This window comes from Lepisosteus platostomus, chromosome 24 (assembly GCF_059453375.1).
Source record: "Lepisosteus platostomus isolate fLepPlt1 chromosome 24, fLepPlt1.hap1, whole genome shotgun sequence".
Lineage (NCBI taxonomy): Eukaryota > Metazoa > Chordata > Actinopteri > Semionotiformes > Lepisosteidae > Lepisosteus > Lepisosteus platostomus.
In genome coordinates, this window is record NC_142634.1 from 3,772,501 (window position 1) to 3,787,500 (window position 15,000).

A 15,000-nucleotide genomic window follows, 5' to 3' on the forward strand; every position below is an offset into this window, starting at 1 on the left:
ACTCTGCCCCTGATGACCCTGCCCCTTTCCCTGACTCTGCCCCTGATGACCCTGCCCCTGCCCTTGACTCTGCTCCAGTCTCTCCTGACTCTGCACCTCCCCCTGCCCCTGATTCTGCCCCAGATGACCCTGCCCCTTCCCCTGACTCTGCCCCTGATGACCCTGCCCCTGCCCTTGACTCTGCTCCAGTCTCTCCTGACTCTGACCCTGCCCCTGCCCCTGATTCTGCCCCTAATGACTCTGCCCCTGATGACCCTGCCCCTGCCCTTGACTCTGCTCCAGACTCTCCTGACTCTGCCCCTGATGACCCTGCCCCTTTCCCTGACTCTGCCCCTGATGACCCTGCCCCTGCCCTTGACTCTGCTCCAGACTCTCCTGACTCTGACCCTGCCCCTGCCCCTGATTCTGCCCCTAATGACTCTGCCCCTGATGACCCTGCCCCTGCCCTTGACTCTGCTCCAGACTCTCCTGACTCTGACCCTGCCCCTGCCCCTGATTCTGCCCCTAATGACTCTGCCCCTGATGACCCTGCCCCTGCCCTTGACTCTGCTCCAGTCTCTCCTGACTCTGACCCTGAACCTGACCCTGACTCTGACCCCAATGACCCTGCCCTGACCCCGGTGACCCTGACCCTGGCTCTCCCCACAGCTGCACCGGCTGTGCTGGACTCTGAGGAACAGCAAGGAGCCGAGGGAGGACCTGGAGCAGGACTGGGAGGAGCCGCCTGCCCTGGAGGTGGAGGGTGAGAGAAGAGTGAGAGTGAGACACAGAGGAAGAGTGTGAGAGTGAGACACAGAGGAAGAGTGTGAGTGAAGGACAGAGTGAAAGAGTGAGCCAGTGTGCTGTGCTGTCTGGAGTTGAGGCAGTGAGGCAGTGTGCTGTGCTGTCTGGAGGTGAGGCAGTGAGCCAGTGTGCTGTGCTGTCTGGAGGTGAGGCAGTGAGGCAGTGTGCTGTACTGTCTGGAGGTGAGGCAGTGAGGCAGTGTGCTGTGCTGTCTGGAGGTGAGGCAGTGAGCCAGTGTGCTGTGCTGTCTGGAGGTGAGGCAGTGAGGCAGTGAGGCAGTGTGCTGTGCTGTCTGGAGGTGAGGCAGTGAGGCAGTGTGCTGTGCTGTTTGGAGGTGAGGCAGTGAGCCAGTGTGCTGTGCTGTCTGGAGGTGAGGCAGTGAGGCAGTGTGCTGTGCTGTCTGGAGGTGAGGCAGTGAGCCAGTGTGCTGTGCTGTCTGGAGGTGAGGCAGTGAGACAGTGTGCTGTGCTGTCTAGAGTTGAGGCAGTGAGCCAGTGTGCTGTGCTGTCTGGAGGTGAGGCAGTGAGCCAGTGTGCTGTGCTGTCTAGAGGTGAGGCAGTGAGCCAGTGTGCTGTGCTGTCTGGAGGTGAGGCAGTGAGCCAGTGTGCTGTGCTGTCTAGAGGTGAGGCAGTGAGCCAGTGTGCTGTGCTGTCTGGAGGTGAGGCAGTGTGCTGTGCTGTCTGGAGGTGAGGCAGTGAGGCAGTGAGCCAGTGTGCTGTGCTGTCTGGAGGTGAGGCAGTGAGCCAGTGTGCTGTGCTGTCTGGAGGTGAGGCAGTGAGGCAGTGTGCTGTGCTGTCTGGAGGTGAGGCAGTGAGCCAGTGTGCTGTGCTGTCTGGAGGTGAGGCAGTGAGGCAGTGTGCTGTGCTGTCTGGAGGTGAGGCAGTGAGCCAGTGTGGTGTGCTGTCTGGAGGTGAGGCAGTGAGGCAGTGTGCTGTGCTGTCTGGAGGTGAGGCAGTGAGGCAGTGTGCTGTGCTGTCTGGAGGTGAGGCAGTGAGGCAGTGTGCTGTGCTGTCTGGAGGTGAGGCAGTGAGCCAGTGTGCTGTGCTGTCTGGAGGTGAGGCAGTGAGCCAGTGTGCTGTGCTGTCTGGAGGTGAGGCAGTGAGGCAGTGTGCTGTGCTGTCTGGAGGTGAGGCGGTGAGCCAGTGTGCTGTGCTGTCTGGAGGTGAGGCGGTGAGGCAGTGTGCTGTGCTGTCTGGAGGTGAGGCGGTGAGCCAGTGTGCTGTGCTGTCTGGAGGTGAGGCGGTGAGCCAGTGTGCTGTGCTGTCTGGAGGTGAGGCGGTGAGGCAGTGTGCTGTGCTGTCTGGAGGTGAGGCGGTGAGCCAGTGTGCTGTGCTGTCTGGAGGTGAGGCGGTGAGGCAGTGTGCTGTGCTGTCTGGAGGTGAGGCAGTGAGCCAGTGTGCTGTGCTGTCTGGAGGTGAGGCAGTGAGGCAGTGTGCTGTGCTGTCTCGCTCAGAGCCCGTGCCCCAAGGGGACCCCAGCTGCTGGAGGAAGGCCTACAACTGGTTCTGCGGGTTCGAGCAGAGCACCGGCCCCCAGCTGAGCGCCGAGGAGCAGGCGGAGCTGCAGAGGAAGCTGACCGACACCACCGAGCAGCCGCTGTGGCGGAACGTGGTCAACATCAACGCCATCATCCTGCTGACCGTCGCTGTCTTCTTCCATGGCTTCTTCGGGTAGAGCTGCCCGCGGCGTGGGGGCGTGGGGGCTCTCACCGAGCTGGACCCTCACAGCGCTGGACCCTCTCCGCACTGGACACTCACAGCTCTGGACAGTCACAGTGCTGGACACCCCTGCGCTGGACACCCACCGTGCTGGACTCTCACCGCCCTGAGCCACCATCACCTCCCTCCTCTCTCCTCCCTCTGGTCTGCACTCCCACCTTCTGACAGCGATTGTCATGGCCTTGAGCACCGGTGCAGCCCGACTCCAGGGCCCGGAAGAGAGGGGACCGATCTGGACCGGAGCTGTGGACAAGACTGGCGTGCTACAGCGAGGCCCAGTGACCCCAGGGTGAAGCGCAGAGAGGAACCCGGGTCCTGAGCCCAGCAGCACCGGGCCCGGTGTCTGCTCCCTCAGCGTCCCGCACACGGGCCTGGGTTCTGGTCCCTTCCCCTCCCTCCTGCAGATTAAAACAACTCCCTGGCTCTGGCCAAACTCTAGACACACTTCCAGCTCCTTCCGGGCTCGGACTGTCCGCCCTCTGTAGCCCAGGAGCCCAAGACCCGGCCCGGTCCGGCCCGGTCCGGCCCAGCCCGCTGTCCTCAGGTAACCCCTGGACCAACACAGGTGTCTGTTAGCCTGCAGGGCCCAGGACCCTCTGCCTCTGGGTCCAGAACCCAGACCACCCACGCACGGCCCAACACAAGTCTGGACCGCCGTCAGGGCTTCCTGGACAGAGTGCCGGATCGTTCCGAGATTCCCTCCAGTGCAGCACAGCCCTTTCCCCCGGTAGATTGTTTATAATTAAATGAGAGCGGGGCTTCCTGTCCAAGGAAAGGGCCTGTGGGTGAATGTTCTCGCGTTGAGGACCTGCCGTGTCCCAGTTTGAATAAATGAACTATTTCCTCCGTGGTGTGTGAGCTGTGTTTCTGCTGGGAGGGCGAGTGATGCGCAGGTACGGGGAGATATCTACCCAGAGGACCTGCTGTCTCCTCTGGAGTCCGGGAAACGTCAGGGTGAAAGGCGCTATATACACGCAATTAATGTGAATTATTATTCACAAGTGAGCAGGGCAGCTCTTTATTTTCCCAAGCTGCTGAGCAGTGGAGAGAGACTCCCCCTGGAGAACTGGAATTCTGCCATCACAGGCTGCAGGGATGGAGGGACAGAGAGAGGGATAGAGAGAGGGATAGAGAGAGAGGGATAGAGAGAGGAACAGAGAGAGGGATAGAGAGAGAGGGATAGAGAGAGGAACAGAGAGAGGGATAGAGAGAGGAACAGAGAGAGGGATAGAGAGAGAGGGATAGAGAGAGGAACAGAGAGAGGGATAGAGAGAGATAGAACGAGGGACAGAGGGAAAGAGAGGAGCAGGGATAGAGAGAGGAACAGAGAGAGGGATAGAGAGAGGAACAGAAAGAGGGATAGACAGGAACAGGGATAGAGAGAGGGATAGAGAGAGGAACAGAGAGAGGGATAGAGAGGAACAGGGATAGAGAGAGGGATAGAGAGAGGAACAGAGAGAGGGATAGACAGGAACAGGGATAGAGAGAGGAACAGAGGGAAAGAGAGGAACAGAGAGATTGAGAGGGGGATAGAGAGAGGAACAGAGAGAGAAGGAGAAAGAGGGACAAAGAGAGAACCAGCGCCCCACCCCATGCCCCTCACCCAGACCAGCAGCTGAACCGGACCAGAACCACAACCCCTCCCCATCCAGCACAACAGCAGAGCCGGACCGAGCCCCTCCTGCACAGCTACGCCGCAGCCCTGGCCAGACCAGCAGTCCCGAGCGGTTTGGAGCTGGGAGAAACCCGGCAGCTCCTGAACCTCATCTGCACCTGGCTTATGAGCTGAACTACAGTACGACCACCCACAGCGACAGACACAAACCCAGCACAATACTTGTTTCTGTTGATGATGTAAATGTCCGACACTAATCTGATACAGTTCCAGAAAACAATAACAAATTGCAAAGATAATTCAAACGATAACAATGAGATCTCTAATAATAAGTATGTGGAACATTCAGGGTCTGGGCTCGTCAGCATTTGGGCTGAAGAGCACTGATCCCGAATTTATCAAAGATGTAAAGGAGACAGACATCATGATCCTACAGGAGACATGGTGTCGGGGAGACTTGGCTACCCACTGTCCCCCAAGCTACAAGGAGATCATGGTGCCCTCTGTCAAAAAAACCCAAATCAGCCGGGGCAGAGATTCTGGGGGGATCATTGTGTGGTACAGAGCGGAGCTCAGTCACTCCATACAATTAGTAAAGAAAGAAGAGTCACGAGTTTGGCTTAAAATCAAAAGAAATACCATCTGTACATAAAATGAGGTCTTCCTGTGTGCTGTCTACATCCCGCCCTCAGTGAGGGAATTCTCCCCAGTCTCCACACGGAGATCGGTCACTTCCAGGGCCAGGGAAACGTGCTGCTCTGTGGTGACCTCAATGCACGAACAGGCACACTGGCAGACTTCACCAGCACACAGGGAAACACTCACATATTCGGACAATCCCCTCTGTACCACACACCGGTCACCTCACACAGGTGCAGCCATGACACCACGGTCAACAGCACCGGGCGCGAGCTGCTGCAGCTCTGTCTAGGGCTGGGCCTGTACATCGTCAACGGCAGGACTACAGGGGACTCTCTAGGCGGTTCACCTACAGCTCAGCTCTGGGCAGCAGTATGGTGGACTACGCCATCACTGACCTGGACTCCTCCTGTATCAGTGCCTTCACTGTCAGGCCACAAACTCCTCTTTCCGACCCCAGCCAGATCACACTCTACATGAAGAGAGCACACCAGCACAGAGACACACTGACACAGCCCAGCCAGCTGTATGACCTCAACCAGGCATACAGATGGGACACAGACAGCCTAGACAGATACCAAACTGCACTGAACGATGAAGAAATTCAGACATTGTTGGACACATTCCTAAACACTCCATATCAAACCAACAAATTCGGCATAAACAGGTCCACACAAAAACTAAATCACCTATTCCACAAACTAGCATCAAAATCTAGGCTAAAAACAGCTAAATAAAAAAACTACCAAAAAACAAAAGCAAAAGAAAAGTGGTTCGATACGGAGTGCAAAAACATCAGAAATGCACTACCAAATGTCTCAAATGAAAAACACAGACAACCACACAACACAGATCTGCGCCTCGGGTACTGTGACATGGTAAAACTTTACAAACATGCTGAAAAAGAAAAGAAACACATACATAAACAAACAACTTGCAGAAATTGAGGAGTCACTAAATCAGAACTGTTTCTGGGAGAAGTGGAACAATTTAAACAAATCAAAACCAGAAGAATTGGCCATCCAAAATGGAACAATCTGGCAAACATACTTTGAAAATCTCTATCAAAAGCTCCCAAATACAAATCAATCAGACCAAAACACCACTTGTGAAAAACTTGAAATTTTGGAATTGCCGATCAAAGACAACCAAAACCCCTTAGACTCCCCAATCACTGAGCAGGAGCTACTGGACAAACTCCAGGCCCTCAGACCACGCAAAGCCTGTGGCCATGATGGAGTCATAAATGAGATGCTGAGACACAGCAGCCCAAAGTTGCAACAAGCCCTGCTCAAACTCCTCAATCTCATCATGACAGCTGGATGTTTCCCCGAGGCCTGGAACCAAGGACTGATCACGCCCATCTATAAGAGTGGAGATATACTTGATCCCAACAACTACCAGGGCATCTGTGTGAACAGTAACCTGGGGAAGGTATTCTGCAGTATCCTGAATTCACGAATACTGGCCTTCCTTACCGAACACAATGTCCTGAGCAAGAGTCAGATTGGCTTCTTAAAAGATCACCGCACATCTGATCATATTTACACCCTACACACACTGATAGACAAACATGTCCACAAAAAACACAAAGGAAAATTTTTTGTCTGCTTTGTCGATTTCAAAAAAGCATTTGACTCGATTTGTCATGATTGTTTTATAAACTTCTCCAAAGTGGCATAGGGGGCAAAGTGTACGACATAATTAAATCAATGTACTCGGAGAACAAATGTGCAGTGAAAACTGGAAACAAAAGGACCAAATTCTTCACCCAAGGCCGTGGGGTGAGACAGTGCTGCAGCCTGAGCCCAACACTGTTCAATATCTATATCAATAAATTAGCAGGAATGTTGGAGCAGTCTGCAGCTCCTGGTCTCACACTACACGACACAGAAATCAAGTTCCTGCTCTACGCAGATGACCTGGTCCTGCTGTCGCCCACAGAACAGGGGCTGCAGCAGAACCTGGCACTGCTGGAGCAGTACTGTCATACCTGGGCACTGACAGTCAATCTGGACAAGACCAGAGTTGTGGTTTTCCAGAAGAAAGCCAGACCTCAGGGAAACAGGTACAAATTCACACTGAACAACAACACATTGGAGCACACATCCAGCTACACATATCTCGGTCTCACCATCAGCTCTTCTGGGAGTTTTGACCTGGCAGTGAAGGCACTGAGAGAGAAGGCACTCAGGGCTTTCTACGCAATAAGAAGGAGGCTCTTCAACATCAACCCACCAACAAGAATCTGGCTCCAAATATTTGAAAGTGTAATCCAACCCATTGCCCTATACGGCAGTGAAGTGTGGGGTCCCCTCACAGACCAGGATTACACCCAATGGGACAAACACCCCACAGAAACTCTGCACACGGAGAGTCACAGTGAGTCTGTCTCCCAATAATTCTCAATATGTTTACAGTATCTGTACAGTATTTTATGAGATGTCTTTGTTGCAAATGTCTGTAGATTTTATTTTACTTTTATTTTTTTGTTTTGTTCCATGTTAATTTTATTATTTTTATTTGCTTTGGCAACACTGATTGTACCCATCGGTCATGCTAATAAAGCACCTTGAATTGAATTGAATTAAATTGAGGGGGAGTAGACACAGAAGGAGCTGAGCTGTTTCCAGGTCTGTCCTCTGTCCTCGGCGGCTCTGACTGCAGGACGGGGTGGGGATTCAGGGAGACGGGACAGGCAGAGCCAGTGGGATTCGGGAGAGCAGGGGAAGAGGTACCTCCTCCCTTGCCGGGAGTATCTGTGAGCCGGCTGAGCGCCGTGCAGACAGGCTGCCCTACAGCTTTGAATTTTGAATCCGGGAGTCAGACAGAGGGGGGCAGTTCCTCCGGCGCCTATTGGCGGAAACATCCAGCGCAGCAGCCAATGGCGGCGCTGGCTGCGGCCGCGTGGCGGTAGTAGTGGGGTGCGTGCCGGAAGCGGCCATCGTGAGCGTGCGGGACTCTTCTCCACAGGGCTGGCCCGCGAGACAGGATGGATCCGCGAGCCTAGGGGTCCACGCAGGAAGAGAGCGCGAGCGAGAAGAGGGAGAGCGAGCGTGGGCGACCGCGGCGCCGCGGGGGCTTGGCCAGGCAAGCGCCGGGGGTCGTGGCCGGTGGCCGGTGGCAGCGGGCGCAGCTGCGGGGGTTGTCAATGGCTGATCGCGTAAACAAACCGGACTCGGTTCAGGCTCTCATCCCGTTTCGCTCCCCCACGCGGCGGCTCGGGCTCGGCTGTGTCCGCGGGTTGATGTTCCTGCTCGAGCGAGCCCGTACCGACCCGGTACCGAGCCAGCCGGGCTGGCTGCGCGGGGTGAGCTCCTCTTCTGTCCCTGCGAGTGCGTGTCTGTGTCGCGGACGCGCGGGGTGTGGAGTGACAGGATCTGCGCACTTCCGGGACGGAGAGCGTCCCCGCAGATGATGATGATGATGATGATGAGGCCGGCGGTGTTCGTGCGGGTCTCCCCCTCTTCCCTCATATCAGCTCCCGTCAGGAGAGCAGCGGGGTTCGGGAAAATGACCCGTTCATTTCATTTCCTTTCCTGTGCTTCCTGCATCCCCGCGGTTTAATAAGCCCACCCAAGGCGTCTGCAGGCACCCCACGCGTGTCCGAGAGCCACTGTGGACACTGTGTGACTGCTGGGGGAGAGGTGTGCGTGCCCGGGCCGGGAGCTGGAAGAACAGACCGTGCTCGGGTGCGAATGGAGGCTCAGCTGCAGCAGCCCCGTGTGACCCGCTCTGAAGCTGACAATACACGCAGCTCGAGTGTTTCTGTTTTCGGTGGATGACTGTAACCCCCCCGCTCACTCCGGTCGGGCTGCGCGCCGGTCCTGACCGGGACCGGAACACGCCCGGGCTGCCGCCGCAGCCGCAGGGGGGTCGTGTCTCCTCGTGTGGGTTTTCACTGCGTGTCCAGGCGCCCGGGCAGCTGGGCTCACGGTGACCCCCGAAATGGCCTCGCCGTTGTCCGGGCCCAGAGAGGGGAAGAGAGTTCCTGTCCCAGGAGCTCTCCCAGCTGTCCTGAAAGAAGTCAGGACGGCGGCTCCGATCTTACCGCCGTTGCAGACTCCCACAGTCCTTTGCCTCAAGCAGTGCCTCCTGTTGTCAGCTGGAAGCGGGCGTGTCTGGGGCTGTCTCTGGCGTGTCTCTGGGCTGTCTCTGGTGTGTCTCTGGCATGTCTGGGGTCCCTGGGCCGTCTCTGGGCTGTCTCTGGCGTGTCTGGGGCATCTGTGGGGCATCTCTGGCGTGTCTGGGCTGTCTCTGGCGCGTCTGGGGTCTTTGGCATGTCTCTGGGCTGTCTCTGGGCTGTCTCTGGCGTCTCTGGCGTGTCTCTGGGCTGTCTCTGGCGCGTCTGGGGTCTCTGGCGTGTCTGGGGTCAGTTGAGACCGGGGGTCTGTCAGATGCCGAGTCAGCTGGCTCAGCAGGGCTGTCAGGAGCTGGGATCAGTGCTTCTGGGTCTGCTGGTCAAGAGATCTGTCTGCACCAAGCGTACTGGTACACTGCTGCTCCTCTTCCTCTGCTGATACACTGCTGCTCCTCTTCCTCTGCTGATACACTGCTGCTCCTCTTCCTCCCTCTCTCTCTCTCCCTGCTGATACACTACTGCTCCTCTTCCTCTCTCTCTCTTCCCCTGCTGATACACTGCTGTTCCTCTTCCTCTCCCTCTCGCTCTCTTCCCCTGCTGATACACTACTGCTCCTCTTCCTCTGCTGATACACTACTGCTCCTTTTCCTCTCTCTCTCTCCCCCTGCTGATACACTACTGCTCCTCTTCCTCTCTCTCTCCTCCTGCTGATACACTACTGCTCCTCTTCCTCTCTCTCTCCTCCTGCTGATACACTACTGCTCCTCTTCCTCTCTCTCTCCCCCTGCTGATACACTACTGCTCCTCTTCCTCTCTCTCTCTCCCCCTGCTGATACACTACTGCTCCTCTTCCTCTCTCTCTCTCCCCCTGCTGATACACTGCTGCTCCTCTTCCTCTCCCTCTCTCTCTCTCCCCCTGCTGATACACTGCTGCTCCTCTTCCTCTCCCTCTCTCTCTCTCCCCCTGCTGATACACTACTGCTCCTCTTCCTCTCTCTCTCCCCCTGCTCATACACTACTGCTCCTCTTCCTCTCTCTCTCTCCCCCTGCTGATACACTACTGCTCCTCTTCCTCTCTCTCTCTCCCCCTGCTGATACACTACTGCTCCTCTTCCTCTCTCTCTCTTCCCCTGCTGATACACTACTGCTCCTCTTCCTCTCAATTCAATTCAATTCAATTCAATTCAAGGTGCTTTATTAGCATGACCGATGGGTACAATCAGTGTTGCCAAAGCAAATAAAAATAATAAAATTAACATGAAACAAAACAAAAAATAGAAGTAAAATAAAATCTACAGACATGTTACAGACATTTACAACAAAGACATATTATAAAATATTGACATATACTGTAGGCGGCTGGAGCATTATTGGGAGACAGGCTCACTGTTCCTCAGGCTGTGACAGGAGATCACATAATGGGCTGCCAGATCAACTGAGTTCCCTCCTCCCTCTCCCAGTAGGATTGGGACCCGTTGTGACTCTGGCAGGTGTGGGAACTCTGGGATTAGATTTCTGAATTTCGGGAAGAATGTTTCTCTCATCCCAGAGTATCTGTCACAGTGCAGTAGGAAGTGCACCTCTGTCTCTATTTCTCCCCGCTGGCAGTGGGAGCACAGCCTGTCCTCTCTGGGCAGCCAGGTCTGCCTGTCGCCCAGTTTCTATGGCCAGGCTGTGGTCACTGAGCCTGTACTTCGTCAGGGTCTGTTTCTGTTTGTTATTTTTTATTTTGGTCAAATATTCAGCTAGTGTGTATTGCCTGTTTAAGGTTCTGTAACATTCCAGTTTATGTTGTGTTTGTGTGTGTGTGTCCCAGTGTGTGAGATATTGCTGTTTGATCTGTGCTGTGATGTGGTTGAGTCTGAGTTGTGGTGCTCTAGCAGTGCTGTCCTGATGCTGGTTAGTGTCAGTGTGGCTCAGGTCAGTGAGCCTCAGGACCAGCTGGCTCAGGGGGCTCTGTTTTGGGCTCAGCTCTTGGCTCAGCAGGGCTTTGTGGTGGTAGGAATTTTGGTCACTGTTTTTTAGGTGTAGCCAATACTTTAATATTCTTTTCTGTATGTTTATCAATAGTGGGTACTGGCCTAATTCGGCCCTGCACCCGTTGTTAGGAGTTTTTCTCTGCACACGGAGGATGTTTCTACAGATCTCCATGTGCAGAGTTTCTGTGGGGTGTTTGTCCCATTGGGTGTAATCCTGGTCTGTGAGGGGACCCCACACTTCACTGCCGTATAGGGCAATGGGTTGGATTACACTTTCAAATATTTGGAGCCAGATTCTTGTTGGTGGGTTGATGTTGAAGAGCCTCCTTCTTATTGTGTAGAAAGCCCTGAGTGCCTTCACTGCCAGGTCAAAACTCCCGGAAGAGCTGATGGTGAGACCGAGATATGTGTAGCTGGATGTGTGCTCCAATGTGTTGTTGTTCAGTGTGAATTTGTACCTGTTTCCCTGAGGTCTGGCTTTCTTCTGGAAAACCATAACTCTGGTCTTGTCCAGATTGACTGTCAGCGCCCAGGTCTGACAGTACTGCTCCAGCAGTGCCAGGTTCTGCTGCAGCCCCTGTTCTGTGGGCGACAGCAGGACCAGGTCATCTGCGTAGAGCAGGAACTTGATTTCTGTGTCGTGTAGTGTAAGACCAGGAGCTGCAGACTGCTCCAACATTCCTGCTAATTCATTGATATAGATATTGAACAGTGTTGGGCTCAGGCTGCAGCCCTGTCTCACGCCGCGGCCTTGGGTGAAGAATTTAGTCCTTTTGTTTCCAATTTTCACTGCACATTTGCTCTCTGAATACATTGATTTCATTATGTCGTACACTTTGCCCCCTATGCCACTTTGGAGTAGTTTATAAAACAATCTCTCATGCCAAATCGAGTCAAATGCTTTTTTGAAATCGACAAAGCAGGCAAAAATTTTTCCTTTGTGTTTTTGGTGGACGTGTTTGTCTATCAGTGTGTGTAGGGTGTAAATGTGATCAGATGTGCGGTGATCTGGCAAGAAGCCAATCTGACTTTTACTCAGGACATTGTGTTCGGTAAGGAAGGCCAGTATTCGTGTATTTAGGATACTGCAGAATACCTCTCTCTCTCCCCCTGCTGATACACTGCTGCTCCTCTTCCTCTCTCTCTCCCCCTGCTGATACACTGCTGCTCCTCTTCCTCTCTCTCTCTCCCCCTGCTGATACACTGCTGCTCCTCTTCCTCTCTCTCTCTCCCCCTGCTGATACACTGCTGCTCCTCTTCCTCTCTCTCCCCCTGCTGATACACTACTGCTCCTCTTCCTCTCCCTCTCAATTCAATTCAATTCAATTCAAGGTGCTTTATTAGCATGACCGATGGGTACAATCAGTGTTGCCAAAGCAAATAAAAATAATAAAATTAACATAGAACAAAACAAAAAATAGAAGTAAAATAAAATCTACAGACATGTTACAGACATTTACAACAAAGACATATTATATAATATTGACATACTGTAGGCAGCTGGAGCATTATTGGGAGACGGACTCACTGTTCCTCAGGCTGTGACAGGAGATCACATACTGGGCTGCCAGATCAACTGAGTTCCCTCCTCCCTCTCCCAGTAGGATTGGGACCTGTTGTGGTTTTGGCAGGTGTGGGAACTCTGGGATTAGATTTCTGAATTTCGGGAAGAATGTTTCTCTAATCCCAGAGTATCTGTCACAGTGCAGTAGGAAGTGCACCTCTGTCTCTATTTCTCCCTGCTGGCAGTGGGAGCACAGCCTGTCCTCTCTGGGCAGCCAGGTCTGCCTGTGTCTGCCTGTGTCTGCCAGGTCTGCCTCTCTCTCTCTCCCCCTGCTCATACACTACTGCTCCTCTTCCTCTCTCTCTCTCCCCCTGCTGATACACTACTGCTCCTCTTCCTCTCTCTCTCCCTGCTGATACACTACTGCTCCTCTTCCTCTCTCTCTTCCCCTGCTGATACACTACTGCTCCTCTTCCTCTCTCTCTCCCCCTGCTGATACACTACTGCTCCTCTTCCTCTCTCTCTCCCCCTGCTGATACACTGCTGCTCCTCTTCCTCTCTCTCTCTCTCCCTGCTGATACACTACTGCTCCTCTTCCTCTCTCTCTCTCCCCCTGCTCATACACTACTGCTCCTCTTCCTCTCTCTCTCTCCCCCTGCTCATACACTACTGCTCCTCTTCATCTCTCTCTCTCCCCCTGCTGATACACTACTGCTCCTCTTCCTCTCTCTCTCTCCCCCTGCTGATACACTACTGCTCCTCTTCCTCTCTCTCTCTCCCCCTGCTGATACACTACTGCTCCTCTTCCTCTCTCTCCCCCTGCTGATACACTGCTGCTCCTCTTCCTCTCTCTCTCTCCCCCTGCTGATACACTACTGCTCCTCTTCCTCTCTCTCTCTCCCCCTGCTGATACACTACTGCTCCTCTTCCTCTCTCTCTCCCTGCTCATACACTACTGCTCCTCTTCCTCTCTCTCTCCCCCTGCTGATACACTACTGCCCCTCTTCCTCTCTCTCTCCCCCTGCTGATACACTACTGCTCCTCTTCCTCTCTCTCTCCCCCTGCTGATACACTACTGCTCCTCTTCCTCTCTCTCTCTCCCTGCTGATACACTACTGCTCCTCTTCCTCTCTCTCTCTCCCTGCTGATACACTACTGCTCCTCTTCCTCTCTCTCTCTCCCCCTGCTGATACACTACTGCTCCTCTTCCTCTCTCTCTCCCCCTGCTGATACACTACTGCTCCTCTTCCTCTCTCTCTCCCCCTGCTGATACACTACTGCTCCTCTTCCTCTCTCTCTCCCCCTGCTGATACACTACTGCTCCTCTTCCTCTCTCTCTCCCCCTGCTGATACACTACTGCTCCTCTTCCTCTCTCTCTCTCCCTGCTGATACACTACTGCTCCTCTTCCTCTCTCTCTCTCCCCCTGCTGATACACTACTGCTCCTCTTCCTCTCTCTCTCCCCCTGCTGATACACTACTGCTCCTCTTCCTCTCTCTCTCTCCCTGCTGATACACTACTGCTCCTCTTCCTCTCTCTCTCCCCCTGCTGATACACTACTGCTCCTCTTCCTCTCTCTCTCTCCCCCTGCTGATACACTACTGCTCCTCTTCCTCTCTCTCTTCCCCTGCTGATACACTACTGCTCCTCTTCCTCTCTCTCTCCCCCTGCTGATACACTACTGCTCCTCTTCCTCTCTCTCTCCCCCTGCTGATACACTACTGCTCCTCTTCCTCTCTCTCTCCCTGCTGATACACTACTGCTCCTCTTCCTCTCTCTCTCCCCCTGCTGATACACTACTGCTCCTCTTCCTCTCTCTCTTCCCCTGCTGATACACTACTGCTCCTCTTCCTCTCTCTCTCCCCCTGCTGATACACTACTGCTCCTCTTCCTCTCTCTCTCTCCCCCTGCTGATACACTACTGCTCCTCTTCCTCTCTCTCTCTCCCCCTGCTGATACACTACTGCTCCTCTTCCTCTCTCTCTCTCCCCCTGCTGATACACTACTGCTTCTCTTCATCTCTCTCTCTCTCCCTGCTGATACACTACTGCTCCTCTTCCTCTCTCTCTCCCCCTGCTGATACACTGCTGCTCCTCTTCCTCTCTCTCTCCCCCTGCTGATACACTACTGCTCCTCTTCCTCTCTCTCTCCCCCTGCTGATACACTACTGCTCCTCTTCCTCTCTCTCTCCCCCTGCTGATACACTACTGCTCCTCTTCCTCTCTCTCTCCCCCTGCTGATACACTACTGCTCCTCTTCCTCTCTCTCTCTCCCCCTGCTGATACACTACTGCCCCTCTTCCTCTCTCTCCCTGCTGATACACTACTGCTCCTCTTCCTCTCTCTCTTCCTCTGCTGATACACTACTGCTCCTCTTCCTCTCTCTCTCTCTCCCTGCTGATACACTACTGCTCCTCTTCCTCTCTCTCCCCCTGCTGATACACTACTGCTCCTCTTCCTCTCTCTCTCTCCCCCTGCTGATACACTACTGCTCCTCTTCCTCTCTCTCTCCCCCTGCTGATACACTACTGCTCCTCTTCCTCTCTCTCTCCCCCTGCTGATACACTACTGCTCCTCTTCCTCTCTCTCTCCCCCTGCTGATACACTATTGCTCCTCTTCCTCTCTCTCTCTCCCCCTGCTGATACACTACTGCCCCTCTTCCTCTCTCTCTTCCCCTGCTG

General features: G+C 54.2%; 2 protein-coding genes across 3 annotated transcripts in view; both read left to right on the forward strand.

Moving 5' to 3' along the window:
• Positions 1-3,347, forward strand: part of slc5a1 (solute carrier family 5 member 1) — a 26,272-nt gene extending 22,925 nt beyond the window's left edge. Inside the window, exons 14-15 of the mRNA XM_088617889.1 lie at positions 649-742; positions 2,237-3,347. Coding sequence (XP_088474015.1) covers positions 649-742; positions 2,237-2,457 — 315 coding nt within the window. The 3' untranslated portion in view covers positions 2,458-3,347. The remainder of the gene's footprint in view (positions 1-648; positions 743-2,236) is intronic.
• Positions 3,348-7,404: 4,057 nt separating this feature from the next.
• The window catches only part of LOC148641371 (uncharacterized), a 25,088-nt gene continuing 17,492 nt past the window's right edge, over positions 7,405-15,000 (forward strand). The window contains exon 1 of one of the 2 annotated variants that reach the window (XM_088618660.1): positions 7,405-7,845. The gene's annotated coding sequence lies outside the window, so the exon portion shown is untranslated. The remainder of the gene's footprint in view (positions 7,846-15,000) is intronic. The other variant, XM_088618661.1, reaches the window with a different exon arrangement.